The 24,661-nt window shown below is 47.8% G+C and overlaps 1 protein-coding gene across 5 annotated transcripts in view; it reads right to left on the reverse strand.

Moving 5' to 3' along the window:
- The window catches only part of dmxl2 (Dmx-like 2), a 54,682-nt gene that overhangs the window by 20,364 nt on the left and 9,657 nt on the right, over window positions 1–24,661 (reverse strand). For all 5 annotated transcript variants that reach the window (XM_029114748.2, XM_029114742.2, XM_029114743.2 and 2 more), the window contains exons 6-39: window positions 23,675–23,741; window positions 23,358–23,530; window positions 21,910–22,087; window positions 21,475–21,655; window positions 21,164–21,382; window positions 20,297–20,565; window positions 19,311–19,577; window positions 18,881–19,113; window positions 18,556–18,758; window positions 17,974–18,095; window positions 17,668–17,757; window positions 17,421–17,529; window positions 16,341–16,460; window positions 15,898–16,119; window positions 14,988–15,271; window positions 14,481–14,653; window positions 14,172–14,391; window positions 13,040–13,456; window positions 12,440–12,769; window positions 12,108–12,227; window positions 11,730–11,865; window positions 10,708–10,818; window positions 10,453–10,622; window positions 10,237–10,334; window positions 9,739–9,904; window positions 8,409–8,673; window positions 8,104–8,309; window positions 7,567–7,950; window positions 7,285–7,467; window positions 4,928–5,227; window positions 4,357–4,548; window positions 3,228–3,304; window positions 2,811–2,941; window positions 1,032–1,280 (exon numbers count right to left, since the gene is read on the reverse strand). In XM_029114748.2, the coding sequence (XP_028970581.1) occupies window positions 1,032–1,280; window positions 2,811–2,941; window positions 3,228–3,304; window positions 4,357–4,548; window positions 4,928–5,227; window positions 7,285–7,467; window positions 7,567–7,950; window positions 8,104–8,309; window positions 8,409–8,673; window positions 9,739–9,904; window positions 10,237–10,334; window positions 10,453–10,622; window positions 10,708–10,818; window positions 11,730–11,865; window positions 12,108–12,227; window positions 12,440–12,769; window positions 13,040–13,456; window positions 14,172–14,391; window positions 14,481–14,653; window positions 14,988–15,271; window positions 15,898–16,119; window positions 16,341–16,460; window positions 17,421–17,529; window positions 17,668–17,757; window positions 17,974–18,095; window positions 18,556–18,758; window positions 18,881–19,113; window positions 19,311–19,577; window positions 20,297–20,565; window positions 21,164–21,382; window positions 21,475–21,655; window positions 21,910–22,087; window positions 23,358–23,530; window positions 23,675–23,741 (6,665 nt within the window). The remainder of the gene's footprint in view (window positions 1–1,031; window positions 1,281–2,810; window positions 2,942–3,227; window positions 3,305–4,356; window positions 4,549–4,927; window positions 5,228–7,284; window positions 7,468–7,566; window positions 7,951–8,103; window positions 8,310–8,408; window positions 8,674–9,738; window positions 9,905–10,236; window positions 10,335–10,452; window positions 10,623–10,707; window positions 10,819–11,729; window positions 11,866–12,107; window positions 12,228–12,439; window positions 12,770–13,039; window positions 13,457–14,171; window positions 14,392–14,480; window positions 14,654–14,987; window positions 15,272–15,897; window positions 16,120–16,340; window positions 16,461–17,420; window positions 17,530–17,667; window positions 17,758–17,973; window positions 18,096–18,555; window positions 18,759–18,880; window positions 19,114–19,310; window positions 19,578–20,296; window positions 20,566–21,163; window positions 21,383–21,474; window positions 21,656–21,909; window positions 22,088–23,357; window positions 23,531–23,674; window positions 23,742–24,661) is intronic.

Consider the following 24,661-nt stretch of genomic DNA (forward strand, 5'->3'; position numbering starts at 1 on the left):
ATTTAAGTGTTTGTTATGAACAAGTAGGCTGCTTGTGGGAGGATAGAAGCCATTTAGATTCTGAAATGTACACCAAACTGTCTTGACAGTACAATGTATAACATGCTTTTGCATGCTTATGGGTTAGGTTTAGAGTTTTGGGGATATCATTTAAGTTAAATATAGACGTTAAAGTTTGTTTATTGAGGTTGGGTGAAGGTTAGGTTAAGGATTGGGATTAGAAGAAAAAATTAGATTTTCCTGAAAAGTCATGAAAATGTGGTGTTTATGTGTGTCTCCGTGAAACCAAACAAAAGTTTCTGCATTATCTTTCCACAAATGTGTTAATTGTTCTTTTTTCTTTATCAAGCCTGATCATAACAGTTGTTAAATAAAGACTGGGCATATTCTGTCCCTGAAAGCTTGAAATGATCGGGCAGAAACCAGATACATTTGCCTGCCCCTGAACAGGCTTAATAACCTTTAATATGTTAAAGGATAAGTTTGCTATTTCTGAAACTGGGGCCTATTAGCAGATTATCTAGCACAGTGTTTCCCAATTCGGTTTTCCAAAACGGGAAGGCTGGGGTGTGTTGATATCAGCCTCTATAGGTCTTTCTGGCAAAAGAAGAGTGCAGCATTTTATAGATGTTTTGAGTTAGTGCATAATATTCAAAAACAAGTTTCACATAGGACATAACTGTTGATGCAACTGTACAATTTCCATTTTGGAAAACACTCAAAATCGAAATAATTGATGGAAAACATGTCTCTTCATAATAGGATTGTGATAGATAACCCGTAAATAGGCCACAGGCTCAAAAGTAGCAAACGTATCCTTAAACCTTGTCTTCTCCTATGGTATGTCCAATGCAACTCTCACACACCTGTGGTGACACCAGATGGGAACCGGTGCCTTCAGTCACCCTGTCATTGTTTGTATGAATCTTTATGGCTGTTACTGAAACGCAGGACAGTAGAGGAGGGTAACAGGGTTTTATAAAGAGGGCTGGGGCGCGTAGAAAGGGTGAGGGGGTGTCTACTAAGTATACCTGGAGCGATCTCAACGTTTCGCTTGGGTTTGATGACGATTTTTGCCCCGCCCCCAAATACGGCCGCCCACATCTTGTTGCCGAGGGGATGAGCGGCGAGGCGGAAGAGCTCGTTGCTGTTGTGAGTGCCGAGGCCATGGATGAGCAGGGACAGGTATACGGCCACTACCGCCTCACACAGCAACACGCTGAGCTTGGGTTGGTCCTCGCCCTGGGCCGACTGCACCAGAGCTATCAGAGAGGACACACCTGGAGAATGAGGGGGGGGCGGGAGAGAAATGGGAGCGGGAGAGAGGGAATGACAAAAGAGAGAGAAAGGAAAACATAAGGAGATGGAGCGGGGAAAGGGGAAAACAGAACAGACGAGATAGACCTTAATATAAAAAAATTATCTTCATTTTAGAGCACAAAGGCCTGACTCATAAATGATGAAGGCTTGTAGAACAGACAGGAGAATTGGATGGTTGTAATAATATTTTCATGACATTATTCACAATGCATTGCTCAGCCGCATTAGACTGGTGCTGTAATAAGATTCCTCTACATATTAACAGAGGAGAGATGGTGTGACACATCCATCCATTCATCCTCTCTCACTCTAATGTCTTCACCACAGGCAGGAGAGATCCTATTACTGAGTACCATCTGTCTATTCGCTCTCTACCTTTCTCTCTCTCCCCCACCTACACCTCTCTCTACACATATCCCCCTCTCTACACATATCCCCCTCTCTCTACACATATCCCCCTCTCTCTACACATATCCCCCTCTCTCGACACATATCCCCCTCTCTCGACACATATCCCCCTCTCTCGACACATATCCCCCTCTCTCGACACATATCCCCCTCTCTCGACACATATCCCCCTCTCTCGACACATATCCCCCTCTCTCGACACATATCCCCCTCTCTCTACACATATCCCCCTCTCTCGACACATATCCCCCTCTCTCGACACATATCCCCCTCTCTCGACACATATCACCCTCTCTCTACACATATCACCCTCTCTCTACACATATCACCCTCTCTCTACACATATCACCCTCTCTCTACACATATCACCCTCTCTCGACACATATCCCCCTCTCTCGACACATATCCCCCTCTCTCGACACATATCACCCTCTCTCGACACATATCACCCTCTCTCTACACATATCCCCCTCTCTCTACACATATCACCCTCTCTCTACACATATCACCCTCTCTCTACACATATCACCCTCTCTCGACACATATCCCCCTCTCTCGACACATATCCCCCTCTCTCGACACATATCACCCTCTCTCGACACATATCACCCTCTCTCTACACATATCACCCTCTCTCTACACATATCACCCTCTCTCTACACATATCACCCTCTCTCTACACATATCACCCTCTCTCTACACATATCCCCCTCTCTCTACACATATCACCCTCTCTCTACACATATCCCCCTCTCTCGACACATATCCCCCTCTCTCGACACATATCACCCTCTCTCTACACATATCACCCTCTCTCTACACATATCACCCTCTCTCTACACATATCACCCTCTCTCTACACATATCACCCTCTCTCTACACATATCCCTCTCTCTCTACACATATCCCTCTCTCTCTACACATATCCCCCTCTCTCTACACATATCCCCCTCTCTCTACACATATCCCTCTCCTCTCCTCACCTCCCTCCCTCTTGACAGCAACACATTAGTCATGTGGCCCATTCAGCTGTCTGGGAATAGAGTCAACAGGAATGGTAGTGTGTGTGGTTGTTTGTCTACCTGGCCACTGTGCCGGGGCAGAGGTGGGTGTTGCGTGCTCTTCGATGCTTTCGGTGCGTAGTCGTCTCCTCTCACTCAGCAGGAGACCCTGGTACACCATCCCTGTGAACTGATTGGCCTCTGCCTGGCTGCTGCAAGGCACCATGGGAAAAGGCAAAGGACAGGATCAGATTAATTGATGACAATAAAAATCAACTGCAAATGGTGATATTTGTATTCTTAAATATTGACGCAAATATTGACCTCTGTAATGTTAATCATATGTGAATGTTGATGTAAATAAGGATCTTTGTAATAATAATTATATATTAATGAAGAGGTAAATGATAACCTTTATTGTTAATTATAAATGAATGTGCATTCAATCTATGGATTCAAAACATTAAAGTGTGTGTGTGTGTGTGTGTGTGTGTGTACCTGTAGCTGTGGCTGTCACACAGCGCTTGGTAGATGCAGGCAGACAGAGAGGCAGCCAAGGTGTGTAACAGGTTAACCTGGAGTGGAGGGACACACAAACACACACACACACACACACACAAAACCAATTTCACTCATGGCGTCACAAGCCAACAGCCTTTCTGTTGGCAACGTTTCAGCTTCGACAGTTCAGAACGTTCACAATGTTCAGAATGTGTCTGTGCGTCTACACATCTCTGTGTCTTAATGTGAGAGACCGATGCACTGTTCCCCTCACTCAGGGAGACTGTGGTCGAGCAAGAGTCCAAGCTACATTCACACACTATGTACTGCTCTCTGTTCAGTGCTAGATTCATCAATCAACACAGCAAATGCGGCAAAACAGTATGCCAAGTTCTGTCAAAGCAAACCGTCTAAATTGGGACAATTGCATGTACAGCTCCAGAAAAAATTAAGAGACAACTCCACCATTTTCTTTGCTTTCCAAACAAGTTGAAAAGGAAAGTTTTGAGTGAGGAACAGAATTGGTCAATTTGCAGTGGTCTCTTGATTTTTTTCCAGAGCTGTATGTGATCATGGGCCACAATTGGACCTGTGACTACATCTGCAAAGCAACAAGCAGCCTAAACACCACCCAAAACAACACACCTCTTCCTCTATAGGCTTGTGGTCTAAAGCCTTGTCTCTGTCAGTGTCTCTATCTCTCTCTGTGGCCTAAAACCACTAACAGACAACCATCCCGTGCCTGACTAAATATCTGCATGTCAACCATCCACCCAAGTCAAATAATTAGATGCTAAGTATTCATAAACCTCACTCACGTAGAGCGTAGCCTATTTATAGAGTCCCAGTAAGCACCATCTGTTGCCAACTGAAAATAAATGTAGTCCATGGCTTTGATTACATAGCCAGTACTCCACTCTCCCTGAGGGCGAGATGAGCCCATTGACAAACGGTCCAACACTAAACAGGAAATGCAAACATAAAAGTGTGATTCCCTAATTAGAATGAAGTCTCACTCCGGCCACAACAGTTTGCGCAGTTTAGTGCTGTGTATTTTAATGAAAGTAATGTTTAGTTTGAACCCTAAAGCAACCAAACACCAAACACACACACACACAGTCAGTACCCTGTCGTCCATGAGTTCAGGGTGCGGCGGGACCTCCATCTGGTTGGTGGTGTGGAGGATGTCGTGGATGTGATTGCTGAGGTGGAGGACAGGGTTGGAGATGACGGTCTTGGTGGCTGCGATGCTGGCGGAGAGGAGGGGCAGTGTGGTGGGGAGGGGGAGGGGGGACTGGAGCTGTTTCACAGAAGTCTCCTACAGGAGGACAGGACGGGAGGAGAGTTAGACTACACCAGAATAACACCCATAGTAATACATGGTAGAGATATAGAGTGTCTGTGTGTGTGTGTGTGTGTGTGTGTGTGTGGGGGTCTGGGTGTACACATGGACTTTGAGTGTTGGGTTTAAGGCAAATGCTACAATTGGGGGTAGGTTTGGAATTAGGGTTAAGGATTACAGGTAAGGTTAGGCATTATGTCTAACTTCAGGAATGTTAGGATAATGAGGTTAAGATTAGAGTGAAGTTAAGGTTACGTTTAAAGCGTTAGGATTAGTAAAAGTAGGATTTTTTTTAAGCGTCCCCATTTAAATATCAATGTGAGCGTGTCTCAGTGTGAGTTTGTTACGAACTTACCTGCTGGCTCTCCTGCAGCAGGAAGATAAGCTCCATGCGTACTGAGGTCACCCCTCCTCCCTTGGCCCCGTGCAGGCTGCAGTAGGACAAGAAGACCCGGAGCAGAGCCTGGTTCTTCCTCAGCCACGCCTTCCTCCGCTCAGCATGATGCTGCTTGGCGGCGAGACGCCTGCGCTCCAGTTGGTGGCGCTCATACGCCCGAGCCTCCATACCGCCGCTAAGCTCCAGGGACTCCTCAAACACATCCTCACCTCCATCCCCCCACGGCTCCACCTCCTGGCTGTCTTCCTTCCCGGCAAGCTAAAGGAATGGGGAGAAAAATACACAATTTTGTTAAAGGCCCAAGTGCATAGAGTTAGATGTTCACACAAGGAGGCTGGAATTCAAAGACACCAGGGTTCAACATTAATGATGGCCCGCTGGCCCGGGGCCAATAAGACCTAACGTTGGGCCAGTAGACAAGGACAGTCACTGGCCCATATGGGCCAGTGCTCAGTTTCACCATTTAAATTCATAGTATCGTGTTCAAATGTCTGCTCGTCATCCTTGTCACTCTTCCCGCTTCGATTTCCGCTTGTTCTTGCATTAAAATGTGTCTGTGGCACTTCTTCTCCACTCGGTGTGGTAAAGTACCGGTGCCGGTTGAGCAATTATATTCGATGGCTCGTCAGTTTTGACCGATCGTTGTTCATAGCAGAGGTGGAAAAAGTTCAAAGTAAAAGTACTTGCTTTTATTACCAGTTTTGGGAAGTTCATAAGTTAGAGCAAAATGACCAGAGAAACAGAGTACATAACTAACCAGTGACATTAAGTGGACATTTACACTCTTCCTTTTTATTTTCACTGGTTAGTTTTGAACTCCCTTTACCTGGTTACTTAGATCGTAGTAAGATACTTCCCTAAAGTGATGAACACAGCCGAACCCAGTTGAGTACTTGTACTCTGTACTTTTTCCACCACTGGTTCATAGTGCATTCTAGAGCAGGACACAAATACGGTATTGTACGAGGCAAAGCAAATGCCATCATTTTTGTTTTTGTGGAAAGAACCGATTCCATGGGTTGAAAAGGATAATGGCAAGGGACATGTACTGCCATTCATGTTGTGCGTTCCTGATGAAAGCCAATAAGGCAGGGTCGTTTATTAACGGAAAGAACAACTACCGAAAACCTGCTGTTAAATCCCTGCAGCATGTCGCATGTATCGCGGCCAAACTGGCTGTTGACAACCCCGCTGCTGCACCAATGAACGTCTGCCTTCTCCAAATGAATGAGGCGGCGCGAAGCCAAACTAAAAACCAATTACGGCCGCACATCATGTTGTGAAACCATTCACGGACTATGTCCATTACATAGGCCCTGAATAGGAATAAAGAAACCATAAGGACATGGCTTGTCGACAGTGTCACCATAACTACGCCTGCCTAATCGCTTGCTAGCAGTGACAGACTAGAATGCAGTCAACCAACTAGTGCAAGTACTGTATTGCGCCATATTTGTTACCATAAATATATTAACTCACTTATTTTATTTTCATGCTTTTATGTCACATCAAATAAGCAAGAATCTTCATGAAAAGATGATAATGACATTTATAGTAGCTAATATTTGGTAATTATTTATTAAAAAGTAATGATGTGCATTGCATCATATTTATATCAACAGCAATTGCTTGTATCAGCTCTTAAGTTTCATATCACATGCAAATATGTGGTATAAATCAATATTCTGATGATATAATATTTACAAACTATATATCTGTAAAATTCATTTACATTTTTTATTTATCCAGTCCGGGCAGTGGATAGGACATGGATGTCAGGATGTTCAGGTGGGATGGAAACATCATTACTTCAAATTTGGTCTGACTGTAATACACCAATGACTGTTTGTCTGAGTAAGGGGCGGGCTTTTAACCATCCTATCAGGTTCTTTTTATGCTAAAATCTTAATTTGATTTGTTACCTGATGCACACTTGATTAGACTGACCATTTCAACAGCCACAGGAGGTTCAAGTAAATAAATTATTCAAAATGTATGCTGAAGTTTCTTTTGTTAAAATACTACTATTCGCACCATGAGCAAAGGAAATGTGCTCTGTAATGAATGACTATTATTATTGTTACAAATATTATTACATAAGCACACAGAGATTAATTAGAAATAGATTGATGTTTTAAAAACTCAACTCAAAAGACTGCATCAGGGCTTTAGGCTCTTTGTGGTATCCAAAGAAGCACAGCACAGCTGAAGACGCGTTTAATTCCAGAAACTCTCACAGTTGTGGCCAGTAATATTTAAGTCAAGTACGTAAACATTCTGTAAGGAATCCCATAGTCCAGCAGGCAGCAGAGTACCTTGTAGTTGCAGATCCGGTGCATGGCCCCGATCTCCTTCTCCAACCAGCTATACAGTTGGAAGCGCAGTTTCCCCCCGTCCACCTCGTAGCCCGTAGCGAGCGTACGCAGCTCTGTCATCAGAATCTTCAGACACGCTCGGAACTTCAGCTGCTCTGCGATCACATCCACCTCAGACTCCCCCTGAGAGCAGAGGCCCGAAGCAATAATCAGTGTCTGTCAAACAAAACTATTGACCGCTATTTTGACGACTGGAAATAACCATGATGACGCCAGTCCTACCGGAGGATCCTCTTTCTGCGGCCCGACGTCCTCGTTGGTCTCCACCTCAGCCTTCTTCATGGTCAGACCGCTGTCATCGTCGTCATCGTCGTCGTCGTCATCTTCGTTCTTATCCTCGCCCCAGTCCAACTGCAGTCCGTCGTCCTCTACTTTGACCAGAGGCTGACTCCAATCCAGGTCGGCAGAACTGTCTGCCGTACCCCAAACATGGGCGTCCTTGGCTGGGGCAGGAGAGGCCCAGTCCAGGGCCCCGTGGTCCCCGTTCTTCAGGCTGGAGCTGACATTAACCATGGAAGAGCCTTTACTCAGGGATGAGGGGACCGACTTCTTGGTGACCTTGGGGATCTTTGAGAGCACCTCCAGAGCTAGCACTGGACAGCCCACCTTTATCAGAAAATAACAACCACACATTTGGCATAACATATACGACATAGCAAATACGACATAGCAAATACTATATAACATATACTACATATGTACTATATAAAATACATTATACAATTAAATAATTTGGCAAAACAAATCCAAATGGAAGACCTTGAAATGGGCATTGGCCGTGGTGAAGAAGAGTTTGCGCTCGATGAGGTTAATCTCGTCGACGCTGCTCTTCTCTGAGGTGAGGCCCATTGAGGATGTCACAGCAACCCCGGGTGAGGCATAGTGTCGGCGGATGATTAAGGGGTGTGTTCTCAGGTAGTTATAGAAACTGAACACCACCGGGTTACAGGACTTCACCATCACATCTGGGGGAGTGGGGAGGGGAAGGACGGAAGTACCAAGAGTTCAGTCTAGGAAAAGTAACATCTTTTCTCCAGGCATCAAGCAGTGCACAGCTCTCTCACCAGGGTTCTCATCCTCCTCCTTGGGGATGCGCTCCAGCAGTGTGTCCAGGGCCTTGGTGTAGTCCTTCATGATCCAGAAGGCAATGCTGCGCAGGAACGGGTCCGGGTGCAGCTTGGTACAGTGGTAGTCTGTACCGTCCCTCTTGCACCCCAAAACCTTCTCATACAGAATGGCTTGACAGGTGGAACTGCTCTCAAAGTCGGCCTCGTACAGCCGGGCTACTACCATGGCTAACTGGATATCCTCCATCTTTTCCAAGCAAACCTAGAAATGACAGACTTAAAGTTTAGGTTAGAAAGAGAGGTATTGCTAGAAGGAGATGGAAAGTTCAAGTCAGAGGAAGTGTACAAGTCAGACAGAGAGTGAAAGGTAGAGGAAGGGTCCAAGTCAGAGGGAAAGTGAAAGGTAGAGGAAGAGTCCAAGTCAGAGGGAAAGTGAAAGGTAGAGGAAGAGTCCAAGTCAGACAGAGAGTGAAATGTAGAGGAAGAGTCCAAGTCAGACAGAGAGTAAAAGGTAGAGGAAGAGTCCAAGTCAGACAGAGAGTAAAAGGTAGAGGAAGAGTCCAAGTCAGACAGAGAGTAAAAGGTAGAGGAAGAGTCCAAGTCAGACAGAGAGTAAAAGGTAGAGTGTGATGGGTGATGTGAGGAATAGTCAGGCCTAACAAGAAATAATCACATTTTAGATATAGGGGAGGATAAAATCAAGGTTCAAGGTTAATACTCGTAGCTTACATAGACTAACATGATGAATGTGAGTTCAAGCGTTCAGAAATGCACTGTGACAGTATGGTGAACTATCCCTGAAGGACTAGAATCCCTGGGGGAACTGGACCTATCCACAGTGGGGACTTCAGAAGGCTCAGGAGACCTCAGGCTTACTAGCAAAATGCCCTTTAGGGGGTACCTCAGGGGTACTAAGAGAAGAACAACATTCAGCTGGTACAGTAACTGAGAAAGGTTGAAAACCACCGGAACGGACAGTCAGACTTGAAGTAGAAACCCATTGTACTGCTAGGCAGCATACTCCTATCAGCATGTTGAGGCTGAGCGATGTTGCAAGGTAAACAAACTCCACTTGCACGGCTAACCATCCCCGCAGCTGTGTCTGTCAGGTTTAGACTAGAGCCGAGACACACACAGCTACAGTCTCCGTGTCACTGACACACCTCCCAGTCAACGTCCATAAACATCCATCTGGGCCAGGTTTCCACGACGAGGACGATGACGCCGTCACAACAGACAACACAGGTGCTGCTGACAGTGGGTCTAAATGAGGAACGGGCTGCTTGTGCCTGTATGAGTGTGTGTCCGCGTGTGCGCGCCCACAAACCTCAATGGCATCTTTCAGGGAACCAGCCAACAGAAAGAAGGCTGCAGACTGTTCAAAGCGCTGTTTTCCCAGCAGAGAGAAAGCATTTTTCAGGGCGGCTTTACGCCAGCGGTCCTCACTGAAGTTATTCTTAAAGAACGTGGTCATCTTGTCATCATGCTGAGACCTAGAGGAGAGCAGGAGGGGACAGGAAACCTTTATTATACTTTGACTTTAATTCAAAGGTACTTGAATTCAATTGTGGTCATTTTCACCAACTGTAAAACAAAATGTGGATTTAATGAAGACGAGGTGAAAACAAAAACTAAAACAAGCTAAAACCAAACCAAGAGATCAAGGTTTAGGCTTGGGAAAGTCTGGAGACATGGAGAGGAAGAGTCGTCAGCATCCAGAGTCATAAATTCATGAAAACTTCACCATACTGGTAACCAAACGCTAAAGTTATGTCTAACCCTAAGCCAGGCAAATGGACTCAGGAGAGTCTGTTAGCTGTGTTACCTGAAGAGGCCCCAGAGAACAGCCTTCTTCTTCATTGCCAGGTAGAATAGAGCTGCGTCTAAAGGATCATTGTTCCTCTGGAACGCTGCTTTACCCACCTACACATACATCACTCAGTCAATAAATCAATTAAACGAATATAGAAATCTATGAATTAATCAATCCAATAAATCAATTAATAATTTGGTAAATTATCACACACACACACACACACACCTTCTCCACCATCTTGCGGAGTGTGTTGATGTTGCGTATCCACCACCCCACCCCCACAGCTCGGAGCTCAGACCACTGAGGGTCTCCCCTCTGCATGGCCGGGATCATGTTCAACATCTCCTCCTCAGCCTCCGAGTGGAAGGCCCACGCAAAGTGACATGTAGACAGACCTGGGGAGGCAGGAGCGTCTTTAAAAGATTGATTTCATTTCAGCAGCAATGTGTCGCCCTGTGTGTGTGTGTGTGCGCGCCATACCTTGGTGCAGCAGCTGCATGCGGTACAGCGGGGGTAGAGAGGTAAGGAGACAGGTGTGCAGGCGCATGGCTAACAGGTACCTCAGGCCACACTCATCTAGAGCCTCACCACCTGGACCCCAGTACAAACACAGGGGGTTAGTAAGGCCCACTGTGAACACACCACTACAGTCAGGTGAAGTCACTGGCTTTCCCAGTCATTTAGGATAGGCTGCAGCTTTTCTCCTGATATACCGGTCAGGTGGAGGTGGCAGAGAGATCAAGAGACACACAACCCGTCTATCTCTCGTTCTTCTCTCCTTTGCCCTCTCTTTAGCCCTGTCCTTAGCCCTGTCCTTAGCCCCGTCCTTAGCCCCGTCCTTAGCCCCGTCCTTAGCCCCGTCCTTAGCCCCGTCCTTAGCCCTCTCCTTAGCCCTCTCTTTAGCCCTCTCTTTAGCCCTCTCTTTAGCCCCGTCCTTAGCCCCGTCCTTAGCCCCGTCCTTAGCCCCGTCCATAGCCCTGTCCTTAGCCCCCTCCTTAACCCTGTCTTTAGCCCTCTCCAGAGTCACGTTTCTTGGCATGGCAGTTCAATGAGGTCCTGTGTCCTTGAACCTGTTTATCTAATGTTTCTCACTTGTCTATGATTATTTCCCTTTCTCTCTTCCACTCTCGCTCCCTCTATCCTTTTCCATCCCTCTTACTCTCTCACTGCCTCCCTTTCCCTCTCTCCATCTTTCCCCCTCTCGCTCACAGCTTACTTAACAGAGGAACAACCTGCTAAGGTCTCTCACGTCCCGCTTAAAGACTAAATAACAAAGCCTGATAGTGGACGTGAAACGCAATCATGCGTGTCTTCATATCAACCGTTAAGAACATCACATCCAATCAGGCAACAACAGATTAGGGTGCGTGTTTATATCCAACATTAAGAACATCACATCCAATCAGGGAACAACCCTGATAAGCCTGTAATTACAGAAACACAGCCTAAGTGGTGCCCCCCCCCTCCCACCACCACCACCAACCCCTCCCCCTGGGACTGACCTGTGTACTGTTTGTCAGTGGAGCTGCTGACCTCTGCACTGGTGGTTGCCACAGTGTCAGCCAGAGCCACCAGAAACATCTGCTCCAAGCGCGTCAGACCGGGCAGACTGGAATGCATCAGCTGGCTAGATAACACCTGGAGGAAGGAGAGAGGATCGATCAGAGAGATGTCAACCAGGCCGGTAAATCCGGATCAACGGACGGACCCAAACTTATGACTTAGACAGAAATGTTAAATCCTTTATTCTCGTCTCATAACCGTTTCATCATTGCTTTTACATTATGGGAGCTATGTGGTATATTTTGGTTTTCAAAGTTTTTGGCACATTGTGTCATATATATTCACTAAATCACAGAGGGGATGTTTCGGTAAATTACCTGGGCATGTTCTGGTCCGAAGTAGGTGGGCCCATACTGAGACAGGTTGATAACTCTGGACGACTTTTCTACTTTCTCGGTAGCAAAGCTCACAAAGTCATCTGTGGTCACTGCCTGCATCTGAGGAGGGACGGAGGGAGACGCTAAAGAGTTCATTGGTTTGCTGACTGGTTACTGATTTGATCACATGAAGACCCAAGTGACACATGGAAACGTCTCATTCATGTCACTTCTCTGAAACGGGTCAAGAAGACATTTACTGTACATCAGCACTGAGCATCTACATACATTATTCTGTGTCACTGAAACACAAAAACCTAAAGGCTTCTGACCTGGAAGAGGTCTGTGTACTGATCTTCTCCAGTCTTCCTGGCCCCCTCCCCCTCAACCACCATCCCCCCCTTCAACCCCTCCTCTCCACCCTTGTAGGAGGTGTCCAAGTCGGCAGACAGCAGAGAGTAAAGGGGCAGAGGGGGGATGGAGTTGATCTCTGTGTAGTCTCTCCCTCCGTCGCGCCCCGCCACGATGGTGTCCTTAGCCGTGCTGCCGCTCACGCTGATTGTCCGGGACAGGTGACGCCTGGCTCCGCCCTCGCCGGCTTCCACATCCCTCACCACGGCAACCTCACCGGCAATACACTTCACCAGGTGGGACAGGATGGCCTGGAGGATCACGCACGGCCCCCATTATCAACCGCACAGACATTCATGAACATACAACAAAGGTGTACTGACAGGTAGGATGGGTTGAGATAAATACTGAACAGGGAGATGGGACTGACCGCCAGCCAGAAATAAAAACGGCCAGCCAGCTGATCCTCAAACCACTAACCCTCCCAAGAACATCACTAACTTCTCAAACCCGCCTACTTCAACGCGTCCACCTAAAAGCCACAGCCACCCTCCGAGTCCAACCCAGTCAGTCAGACCCACCTTGGCTCGGCGCACCTTCCCCAGGTCCATGAGTTCCAGCAGCTGCGTGGGATGGTATTGAGGCAAGGTGGGGGACAGGGAGTGGGCAGCCTCAAACAGACCCCCCTCCTGAAGCCCCGCCGGCGCCTGGAGAGCCTCGTCGATGGCCGCGTTGCCCTCAAACATGCTCTTGGACCGGGCTCGTCCCTTGAACGCCGCGGAGGATGTGATGTCATCAGCGGAGGACGGGCTGTCGCCCTCAACCTCCCCGGGCTTGCGGTCCTGGCGCCACTGGGCGTACACGTGCATCTCACAGTCCATGCCCACCACCAGGATGCCGTCACGGACCCAGGACAGGGACACGGGCAGGGAGGGGGTTCCGTCCACCGAGGAGAGGAGGTCCACGGAGCGCAGCAGGATCCAGCGGGAACGGATTCCCTGTTTCACATTAACTCCGTTAGGCTGGTGGTCTAAATGACACACTTTTCCCTAGTGGCCTCCTACCACTAGGCCCGCTGTAGCCCAGTATGGAGAGGAGGGAAGGGACTTAGGAACAACCTTGAATGTCCCCAAAGAGGCTATTTATAATCGCAGAATACACCAAACTAGACAAAACAGAAAGACATCAGGAACACATGAACAGGCCATTTGCTAGGTATAAGAAAGGCAAACAAACGTATTTATTTTAGTAGGTTGACTGTGAACAAATTCTCATTTACAGCAACAACCTGGGGATTAGTTACAGGGGGAGGAGAGGGAGTGAAAGAGTCGATGAGAAGCCGGGGTTGATTAGTGAGCTATGATTCTAAGATTGACCATGACACCGGGGTTAACTCATCTACTCATCTACAGCCCAGGCAGAGCCGTGAGGTCTTCATCGACGACATATAGCCAGGACACCAAATAAACACTGCTCCCAAAAGATGGCACCTTACGCAGGACAATGTTCCCTTCACTGGCCTGGGGAATTAATAATCAGACCAGGGGGAAGAGTGCCTCCTACTGGCCTCTGGTCTCCCATCCAGGGATCGAACGGCATCCCCCCTGTTTAGCTCCAGAGGCCAGCCAGCAGAGGGATGCAGGGCGCAATGCTTCCTGCAGAAACGTCCAGCTAACAAAGAACGGCGTGTCGGTTTGGCGTCAGGGTACGTACCTGTTTGATGCTCCCTCCAAGGGGCAGGGTGATGACCGCCACACCATCCTTGCTGCTAGTCTGTTCATTGACCACGCCCGAGATGCGTCCGTACATGAGGATGTTGGATCCCACCCCGACCGTGAGGATATGGGACCCGTCCTCTTTGGACAGCCAGTCCAGATTAACATAGTGTTTAATGTTGGGAGAGTGGCGGTCTCGACCCATGTACAGATCAGACCTGCAGACAGAGAGGCAGGCTATTAGGATACACGCGCACCCGCGCCCACGCGCACGCGCCCAGACCCACGCACACGCGCCCTGCTGTACCTGCTGTACACAAAGAGGTTGGAGTCCACGCTGACTCTGGGGTCCAGGGTGGAGGTGGGCCTGGTGAAGTCATCCAGGTGGAGGGTCTGCTCCAACACCCACTCGGAGCCCCCTGTAGACTCACACTCATAGATGGACACGTGCATGGAGAAGTCCCCGGCCGGGCCACGGCTCTGCACAGCGCAGGAAGAGACTCGTGTTATCTCCTGGGTTAACTGAAAACTGACAAATGCCTTGGGGAATTGGACAGTTAATTATTGTACAGTACATCCACTGTAAAATAATGTTCTTCTTCTAAACCATATAAGGAGATGCTATGAATGTATCTAATTAAGGGTTGTGAAACAAACACAGACCACTTATCACTCAATGTGAAGTCAATAGAAGGAAAAGAATACTGCGCGTGCATGAAATCTGACAGGCGAACTCCGGAAACGTGACGGGCCTTAAGACAACGACCTGCCGTAAGACACTCAGCTAGGGACTTCCTGTACGGTTCTGCCCCACCTGTCCCTGCCCAGGTCGCGGCTGTTTGAAGGACACCGCCAGCCGCCCAATGTAGGAGCAGGACACGGCCACGGGGCGCCCGGGGACGCAAACGGCACTGTTGTTATCCTCCTCTTCGTTGAGTAGGGACCAGGGCACCCAGTGATAGGTCCTGGCTTCCCCCACCCCCTCCTCAGAACCCTCCACGGAGCAGCGCCAGAATCGGACCCGGGAGTCGGAGCAGGTTGTCACAATCAGGTATGGGGCCAGACACACTGGGTAGATGGACGAGGAGCTGAGGTGACCTGGAGAGAGTGAAGGATGCAACATAACTGTTAGGAAGGAAACAGATTGAATCCGCAGGGACAGAATAATAGCTTTATTTCTGAATGCATTATATTTTTTTACACAAAAAAGCTAAAGCAATATTGTTAGTCGCATCCACCCGGCAGAGTCTGCGTGCGCGCGTGCACATCTGTGAATCATCCCATCCTTGGGCTGGGGTTACATAACACAATTGTCCTGCAAGTTTAGTTGCAAGTGGCATCATGTCAAGCCGTTTCAGTTCCTCTAAGCAAATAAAATGAGTTACTGAATTGTAATGCAACAGCCAATAAAATTAAAGCAGCTTTTAGAGCTTTAAACTCACCTAGTATTGTCTGCTGCAATACATTATTCATCAAACTATTTGGTTATTGTATAGGAATCAGTTGAGACAAAATGCTTGGTCCATAAATTAACCAGACAGCCAAAATGAAGTTGCCAACCGCACTCCAGTTTGTAGCATGTCTGCATCAAAATAACCTGGCTGCAGTAGCTAGCTGTTGTACTAGTTTATACTGATCAGAGACATATCAGCGTGTGATCAATAACATCCTTATGAGCAAAGGCGCGCTTGTGTGTGTGTGTGTGTACATGCATCCATCAGTACCTGCAGAGGGCGTCGCCCTTGTCACCTCCACCCCGAAGGGCAGGTCCAGGCGATGGCTACAGACCAGTCTGGAGCTGAGGATGAGTTTGCTGGCCGACTGCAGGTTCGCTGTTGAGGCTGAGCGTGGCAGAGCGGTGAGGGGGGAGGTGTCTGGAGAGGAGTCAGTAGTACCCTGCTGGAATGGGACCATCAGCTGGGATGACGGCTTGGAAACGGTCTCATCTGAAGAGAGAAAGAGATATTACTGTACTGCACAACACTGTAAATGTCAATGTTTCATGGAAATGTACTCGATAATACTGCACAGTACTAATTAGTATAATAATCAATGGAAATGTACTCAGTAATACAGGACTATATCACATGGTGCTGCACCCTGTTGGAGGTAAGTAAGGTTGGGTTCGGTTGGGGTAGGTAAGGTCAGGTTATGGTTAGGAACTCACCCACACAGGCCTGTACAGACTGAAGGTGCAGGTGCCACATCTGCAGTACTGAGTTCCTGTTTAGGTCCTTCTCTATGACCACCAGGAAGAACTTCTCAGAGAAGGGAGGCGGATGGTACTCTGGACAGGAGACAGAAACACAACAACACAAAAGTATTTAGTTTGTCCATCCATCCAACCATCTATTCATCCAGCAGTCCATCCATCCAACCATCTATTCATCCAGTCTGCCATCCATCCATCTGTCCATCCATCCAACCATCTATTCATCCAGTCTGCCATCCATCCATCTGTCCATCCATCCAGCCTGCCATCCAGCTGTCTATCCATCCAACCATCTATTCATCCAGCCTGCCATCCATCTGTCCATCTGTCCATCCAACCATCTATAAATCCAGTCTGCCATCCATCCAGCCTGCCATCCATCTGTCCATCCATCCAACCAACCATCTATTCATCCAGCCTGCCATCTTTCTGTCCATCCATCCAACCATCTATTTATCCAGCCTGCCATCCATCTGTCCATCCATCCGTCCAACCATCTATTTATCCAGCCTGCCATCCATCTGTCCATCCATCCATCCAACCATCTATCCATCCAGCCTGCCATCCATCTGTCCATCCATCCATCCAACCATCTATTTATCCAGCCTGCCATCCATCTGTCCATCCATCCATCCAACCATCTATTTATCCAGCCTGCCATCCATCTGTCCATCCATCCAACCATCTATTCATCCAGCCTGCCATCTTTCTGTCCATCCATCCAACCATCTATTTATCCAGCCTGCCATCCATCTGTCCATCCATCCATCCAACCATCTATTTATCCAGCCTGCCATCCATCTGTCCATCCATCCAACCATCTATTCATCCAGCCTGCCATCCATCCAGCCATCTATTCATCCAGCCTGCCATCCATCCACCCATCTGTTTATCCAGCCATCTATTCATCCTGCCGGTCAGAAAGCCATCAATGTACCCATCCATCCTGTAATCCATCCAATCAATATCAATCCAGCCAGCAGACCTTCCAGCCAGCCATTCATCCACACATCCATCCATCCACGCATCCTGTACCCTGGGTAGAAGGGTATGCTGGAGTGAAGAGCTCTGGTTCCTCCTGAGGCTTGTAACCGAGAATAAAGTCTTCCTGGAAGACATGTAGGAGCTGGGTGGTCGAACCACACTACAGTAAAGAGACACAGAAAGACCACATTTAAAAGAAAAACTCTTGTACGGTTCTGCTGAGAGGCCAAGCGTAAAAACTAAATGTTCCTCTGATGATACGGCCCAGCCTCTAGAGACAGTCTGAGATGAATCTAACCTGGTTGGTGATGATGTCTAGCTCTATGATGCATCCAGGTCTGGCTGTTGACTGCTGGCTCACTATGTTAAACACCTCTCCAACCAGCTTCTATGGAGAAACGGACAGAGAGACAAACTGCCTTTAATCCAACAACAGGAAGCTACAGTCTGTGTCCAAATAAATCTGCGGATTTCAGCACTGGTTATCGGACTTTGGGTGAGTCCTAGAATGTTGCATTTTGTAAAGGAAAATACAACTTTTAAGGGGAAATATATTTTTATGTCCCAATTTGGATTTGACATGTGTGTGTGTGTGTCCACTTACTGAGGTCTCAGGGTCAGACAGTTCAGCCAGCAGTTTCCTGGCATCCACAACAGCCTGGTAAAGACGCAGGTTCTTACCGTCTGACGCTACGAAACAGGCACTGGAACTGTTACAGTATGTACCTGGAGATGGAGGGATAGAGGACAAAACAGAAAAAAGTGCCAGTGAGAGAGATGTCGCCTTTAAAGGGTAATCCTGATATGGTATTCTTTTAGATTTGACTCATTAAGAAATGCTAGCGGCCATTCACATTTGACATTTTAGTCATTTGGCAGAGCCTCTTATCTAGCAATTAATAATAACTGACTAGCTTAAGGACAGAATGACACATTTTTAACCTTGCTGGATTCAGTACTTCCCCCTCACCCTTCAATTTGGCAACCGTTTGGATTCTGATCAGATGCTCTAACTGCCAGGCTACCTAACCACACAGACTAAATAAAAAGGGGGAACTCCAGTGTTTAGAATGCGTTTAAACAAGCTTAGACAGCGACAGATTTAAACCATATCCCAACCATCCAATTCTTCATGGAAGCCCATTCTACCTACAGTGGCAGTGCCTGTGCATGTGTGTGCACTAACCTAGAACGGAGCTGGGCACCAAGGTTGGCAACCAGGCTACATTGGAGAAAGCTGATGTGTGTAGAGAATTGATCCGGGCCAGTTCTGACACCCCTCCGGTGCAGGACAGGGGTCCGATGTGGTCCACCCTCCACAGAATCAGCTCACTGTAGATGGCGTTCGGGTCATGGAAGGTCCGGGTGGCCGTGTTACGCAGCTGCTTCCTGGGCCGTCGCACAGATGATCACACGCTGAAGTTCCTCAGAGACATTGTTCACCCCTCGCAATTCACACACGCCAACAAACACAAACCCCAAGCACCCAGCTCCCCTCCCATCCTCCATACCTGGGCAGTCCTCTGGGGGGAGGGGCATGTGCGGGGGGCTGGTCCAGGTCCATACTGCCGGGAGCGGAGGGGGGCGTTAGGAGGGAGTTGTGATGGGAGGAGGTCAGCAGGAGAGGTAGGACCGTGTGACACGCCTGGTCGTTGAGGTGGAACCGGTGACCGCAGTAACGGAACTTATGAGACACTGTCAGAACGTTGGAGAATGCTGACCGCTCCGCGAACGTCACGGCCCACTGGAAAGGGAAACGGATTGAAAGGGAAACGTCAATAAAGAGCATTCAAACAGCCACTGCCTAGGCCGCTTCAAACCCAGCTCTCTTAAACATGCATCACAGGACCTCTAGAATGTCTGACTGTCAGTGCACAGAGAATGGAACGTGAGCACACTTTTCAGAGTATACTACATTGGGAATAGGATGTTACTTGGGACCTGGTTGAGAGAACCATCTACGTGTTTGGACACCATCATGACAGCAGGGCTGATGCCGGAAGCTTGGGCCAGCGAGAGGCTGAGGGCGGAGGAGCCCAGCCCGGCGGAGGCGGAGTGGGCTACCAGGCCGTTCCTCCGCCCCTGTTCGGCTCCGACGTTGGAGCTATCCATGTCGGAGAAGGAACAGGCGTACATCAGAATGTTCTTACTCAGGGACTTGGCGTCACCTGTAGGGAATGCCACCGGGATACGGGATGAGAACGACACCTGGGGAGGGTTGGAGAGAGATGGAAGGATTGGAGAGAGAGGTGGATGGAGAGAGAGGGATGGAGAGAGAGAGAGGGATGGAGAGAGAGAGAGGGATGAAGAGAGAGAGGGATGAAGAGAGAGAGAGGGATGAAGAGAGAGAGAGGGATGAAGAGAGAGAGAGGGATGAAGAGAGAGAGGGATGAAGAGAGAGAGGGATGGAGAGAGAGAGGGATGGAGAGAGAGAGGGATGGAGAGAGAGAGAGGGATGGAGAGAGAGAGAGGGATGGAGAGAGAGAGGGATGGAGAGAGAGAGGGATGGAGAGAGAGAGAGGGATGGAGAGAGAGAGGGATGGAGAGAGAGAGAGGGATGGAGAGAGGTGGAGAAACGGGAAACAAACGATAGAGAGAAAAAGAGGTTAGTAACACAGGACAATAATTCTGTTTCCTATTGTGCAGGTTAATGGTGGAAGGAGTGTGAGTCAGGATGTGTGTTCCTCTACACATTCAGGACCAATATTCACCAAGCAGAAAAGGAAACATTTGAAAATGCTTTTGAAGACTGATGGGTTAGGTTCGGGGTTAAGATAAGTTTCAGGTTCTACAGACTAGTCTTTGAATAATAAAAATAAAAAATCAGTAGAAAAGTAATGTTTTAGGTATTTTTTGTGTCTTTGTGCTCATTTGTGTGTTTTCATGTACTGTGTGTGTGTGTGTGTGTGTGCGCGCGCGCAACTTACATGCACTTGTCTGAAGATGCCCTGGATATACTCATCCAGGTATTTGACATGCCAGACCAGGAAGGAGCCATCAGTGGGGTGGATGGTGAACAGCATGTCAGGACTCTTATTCCACTCCAGAATTAAAGTCTCCATCTTCCTCTCCAGCAACATGGAGGGCAGTGGCACGGAGCTACTGGAGCCTGGAGACGAAGCCTTGGTGCTGCCCTCACCCCCCTCACCCTCCTCGCCATGCTCAGACGAACCCTTGTCTGACATCTCATCGAGGTCTAGAGGGAGATGAAGAGAGTTAAACACAGAGACATCTGGTTGTGTGTAGGCTTCAGACAGACCTATTGTACTCAGATGTGCTTCACAATTCGACAGTGGTTTTGAACTGGGTGAGTCGCGTATAACAGCTTTTATCACAGTTAAAATATGGAATATTCATAGGAGCCAGTGATCGTTCCGGAGCTGCGGCAGGTTGTTGTGTGAAAAGTCTAAATAATCGCAGCTCATTACTAACTAATTAATAGCAAATGTCAACAAAAAAATGCCAGCATTATTAAAAGACCAACTGTTCTGACTATAGCCTGTGTTAGGAAATGTGAGACAGAGTGCCGACACTTTAATGCTTCGTTATGTCACCTGACACAGTATATCAAGAGGTGGGAGCTCAGTTGCTAAGAGCACGATTTGTGGAAAGACAAGATGGTGCTTTTGATGCCGTCCTTCGCCACTCATTGGAAAATGTATGAACGAAGCAATCTAAGTCGCTTGGGTGGGAGGAATGTGTCTGATGTACATATCATACAGCATCACCACAGCTGTGTCAAACAAGACCTGGCCAAACACGTACTTCCAAGCACCATAATGTACGGAGCGTACCAAAGTCAAACTTCATAGGGGATCCGTCCTGCTCCAGAGGGTCGTCAGTGGTTTGGTCCAGCTGCTGTTCTGATAGCTTGCGTAGCCGCAGCATGAACAGATCCATTGAGGAGGTAAAGGACAGGTCCTTGTTGTTGAGCCAGTGGACCACAAAGCCTCCCCCTCCACTTCCATCCTCTGGACTGAACACAGCAGACTCTGCCAGCACCGCGGGGATATCTGGAGGGGCCGGGGGGGGGGGGGGTGGAATTTATTTTCGTATGCTGGTGCATATGTCTGTCTGGTGGATGTGGGTGTGTGTGTGCTAATACCTGTGGCAGGGTTAATGCTGGCAGAGATGTGGAAGTGGCACAGAGCGTTAGCATGGTGCGAGATGTGTCGGTGTGTGTGCGTCTCCACGTTCCCCATCTGAGATGGCAGCAGCTCCGTATGGGCCACCAAGGCAGAGGACCTCCGGCGACCCCGACGCAGGTGTTTCAGGTGACTCATCGACTGGCCATGGAGAAGACAGGCGGCGACCAATCAAAACGCAGGAAGCAGGCGGACATAACGGGGTTATGTTACGCAAGTACTTTGTATACACATGTTGAATCGCTGTGCCTTTTTTTAAAGGATTAATAGAGTTCAGTGTACGATCAAAAACGGAAGTTTGTTAAGATAATAAACCAAGGTAATGTTCCAATTGACAGTGTGCAAATGACAGTGTGTGAGTGTGTAATGTGTGTGTGTGTGTGTGTTGTGCGTACCTCCAGGGCGTGTTGTATCTTGTCCTTCCCCCCCAGGCCAGGCAGGCTGGAACTGTAGGAGTGTGTGTTCTCTGTGATCTGACCCCCCAGGATGCTGTCCTCTGGCAGCACCGTTTCAGACCACAGCCTACAGACACCGTCCTCACACGATGTCAGCAACACATTACACACACTGGCCCTGGAGACACAGACGCACAAGGTTATGTCAGGCTACAGGTACACACATTAGCCAGGTTATTAAACACACCAACTTGGCACAAGGTCAGACACTTTTGGCTTCAGAACATCCTGGGGTGTAAAGATTTAAACGTCAAGCACATTGTGATCAATGTACAGTCATCACGATATCATTACTAACAGCTCCCGCGACAATGCTGTTACATTAGGAAGTAACCACACACCGCAGGCATAACCACACACCGCAGGCATTTCCACACATACATGCAGCCCGCAGGCATAACCACATACCACAGGCATAACCACACACCGCACACATGCATGCAGCCCACAGGCATAACCACACACATGCATGCAGCCCACAGGCATAACCACACACATACATGCAGCCCACAGGCATAACCACACACCCCAGGCATTTCCACACACATACAAGCAGCCCACAGGCATAACCACACACCACAGGCTTTTCCACACACCTACATGCATTCCACAAACATACAGAGACTGCAGACATGAGAGCATACTGCAGACACACACACACACTGCAGATCTACAACAAACATAAACGCTTACCACGGACAGACACACACACTGCAAACATACACGCTTACCACGGACATACACACACACTGCAAACATACATGCTTACCACGGACATACACACACACTGCAAACATACACGCTTACCACGGACATACACACACACTGCAAACATACACGCTTACCACGGACATACACACACACTGCAAACATACATGCTTACCACGGACACACACACACACTGCAAACATACACGCTTAACACGGACATACACACACACTGTAAACATACACGCTTACCACGGACATACACACACACTGCAAACATACACGCTTACCACGGACATACACACACACTGCAAACATACACGCTTACCACGGACAGACACACACACTGCAAACATACACGCTTACCACGGACATACACACACACTGCAAACATACACGCTTACCACGGACAGACACACACACTGCAAACATACACGCTTACCACGGACATACACACACACTGCAAACATACACGCTTACCACGGACATACACACACACTGCAAACATACACGCTTACCACGGACATACACACACACTGCAAACATACACGCTTACCACGGACATACACACACACTGCAAACATACATGCATACCCACAGGCATAATCTAATCGAAATCGAAAAAAGCTATTCTGTCTGTGGGTAAAGTTAAACTAAACATGCTTGTGTGCGTGTTCTTACTTGGGCATGTACTTGCTGGTCTTCCTCCAGGACAGGCCAGTGACAGAGCGCGGGTGGGCCAGGTATACAAAGGAGAAGTGGACCTCAGGGCATTTTTTATCTGGGGGGTCTGGGGCAAGTACAGCAGAGCGCCACCCAGTGGTGGGGTACCAGACCTTTAACAGACAGTCATCCTGGAGACACGCACACAGACAGACGGACACAGATAAGGAGAGTATCACACAAGACAGCAACGAAATGACTACCTACAAATCTACAGATCATACCGCATTTCTAAAAACATATGCCAAGTGATTGTTAGAGTGACAGTTTTGTACCTTGCCAGCTGTTGCAAAGTATTCCCCATCAGGAGACCACTTGGTGATATGAACAGACATTGCCGTCCTGGAGGGGGGAGATGAAGAGGTGCAGTGAGAGGTGGAAGAAGAGAGAGATTCATGGGGAGAAAGATCGAGATGAAGAGAAATATAGGTGTAAATTGATAGAGATACGGAGGAAGAGAGGTGTGAATCGAGTTAAAAGTTTAGAAACTCACACTTCTGCTTTCCAGGAGGGTCACATATGCATACACTCTTAGCTCCATGAACTCAGGTCAGCTAGTAGATTCCAGAGTCCAAACTAAACATGGCCAAGCTGCGTTTAGCAGCTATGCTGCTCAAAACTGGAACAAACTACCAGAAGATCTTAGACGTGCCCCAAACTTATCCATTTTTAAATCCAGGTTAAAAACACTTCTCTTTTCATGCGCCTATGAGTGAGCACTTAAACTTAACAACACTGTTTTGCCTTACAGCTTTTATAGCTTCCTCATGAAATATTCATATTTTCTTATTCAATGTTTCATTATTATCATGTATTTTATATTTCTCTCTTTCCTTGATTCAATGATTTATTATTATGTCGTTGTAATTCTATATTTCTGTTTTTCAATGCTTTACCAAAGTTTTTCTGTAATGCAGGTTCTGGTGCTATCAGAGGAATAACCTTAGGGTAAATGTAACAATCTACTGACTGTTTTTTATTCTATGGTATTTTTATATTTTTCTTTTCATTGTTAAGCACATTGCTTCTATGTAAGAATTGTGCTATATGAATCAACTTGCTAGCCTGCCTACACACACCGAATCAATGTCAACATCTCTGTTAGTGTCAAACTACTACCTCATAATATTTTACTGTCCTTGTGGGGAACTCAATCATCATTCCCATTCGAAATCCTACTTCCCCAAACTCTTAACCTAACCCGAAACCTAACCTTCACCTAAAGCTAGTTCCTAACCCTTATTGTAACGTTTACCCTAAAC

This window comes from Esox lucius, chromosome 2, assembly GCF_011004845.1.
Source record: "Esox lucius isolate fEsoLuc1 chromosome 2, fEsoLuc1.pri, whole genome shotgun sequence".
Taxonomy (NCBI): Eukaryota; Metazoa; Chordata; class Actinopteri; order Esociformes; family Esocidae; genus Esox; species Esox lucius.